Raw genomic sequence first — 1,298 nt, forward strand, 5'->3', positions numbered from 1 at the left:
TAAGAGATTTAGCTTTTGGAATCCGCTTTAACCACCTCTAAGGCTGGTTTTCTCCTCAGCCAGCAGACTTACTCTTCCACCACCAATCCACAATCGAAAACTTTTGATTTTTTTTTTATATGGATCTTTCTCTTTTTTTTTTTTTTTAAGATTTTTTTTTTTTATGAAGAAAATGGTAGATGAGAAAGATGGAATGAAAAGAGATACGGAAGAGTGGCTCTGATACCATTTTGATACGCCTTAGAAAGGATCACTCAACCGTATTGGAAAAGATATGAACTCCGAAGGAGATCTGATGGATCGATGGGTCGCACAAAGGTTGCGGATTGGCTTTTGATATTCCCGAACCAGATCGTTGCCGGATGTGACGCACCGGTCCAACAAAGTGGCAATCTCGAACCGTTGCTTAATATGACTCACAAGACCAACGGACCAGAAGAGTTTACTTGGAGCTAACCACACCAAGAAAATAAGAGAAGTTCTAATCGAAGAACAAAGAGTAAAGACTCAAAAAGTTGAAAGAAAAATGGAATCATTTTATTATGAGAAGTGTTTGCATACTTATACTAGAAAGAGACATAAGAAAGTATTAATGGTAGATCTAGAGATCGGATCTGGCTGGAATTAAAAACAAAGTAGAAAACTCTTGAGTTCCAGATCTGATCATAAATGACTCTTCGGCTAACGTCCAAGTTCGTCTGAACCAAGTGGTTCCTTCGCGGTAAGGAGCAGGACGGACGGGGCGCATTCTGGACAGTCGGGCGGGTAAGGCTCATGTATCATTCTGGTTCCAGCACGTCCCAAGTCCTTGGACAGTTGTAGAATCCTTGCCTTAGAGAAATTTTGATCATCAAAGTTCAAGAACTGATCATACTGGCCGGCTGATCCATCAGTACGTTCGTCAGGACACTCGGCTCGGATCAGACGGACCAAAAGGGAAAGACTATGGTCTGTCTCGGTTTCCACTCGATCAAACTGATTTCTGGCTTGACCATCACTCTTGGCTTGGCAAGTTGGTCGGGGAAGACGAGCTCCGGTACGGTCTGTTCGGTCATCTGGACGTGGTTCCAGCCGTAGCTCCTTTCCGGATGCTCGCGGGTTGATCCGGTACACGGCTCGGTCTGTCTGTCTGGAACGGTCGGCTGGTTGAACCTCAGTTGGAATGATCTGATCGTCCTGAGCTCCATCCCGGCCTGGTTCCATGTACTGATCCATGTACTGTGGCGCATCAGACGATCCCTCTTCAAAAGTATTTGTCCTCAAATCCATTGTACATATATCAAAAGGAAAGAAATCAG

General features: G+C 44.3%; 1 protein-coding gene across 1 annotated transcript; it reads right to left on the reverse strand.

The window, feature by feature from the left end:
- Window positions 1–515: 515 nt before the first annotated feature.
- On the reverse strand, window positions 516–1,298 carry LOC106321813 (the record flags this gene model as incomplete). The annotated part of the gene is given in 1 exon segment (XM_013760051.1): window positions 516–1,298. A coding segment is annotated over 1 exon segment (617 nt), but the record flags the coding sequence as incomplete, so codon positions are not given.

This window comes from Brassica oleracea, unplaced genomic scaffold (genome assembly GCF_000695525.1).
Source record: "Brassica oleracea var. oleracea cultivar TO1000 unplaced genomic scaffold, BOL UnpScaffold03137, whole genome shotgun sequence".
NCBI lineage: Eukaryota > Viridiplantae > Streptophyta > Magnoliopsida > Brassicales > Brassicaceae > Brassica > Brassica oleracea.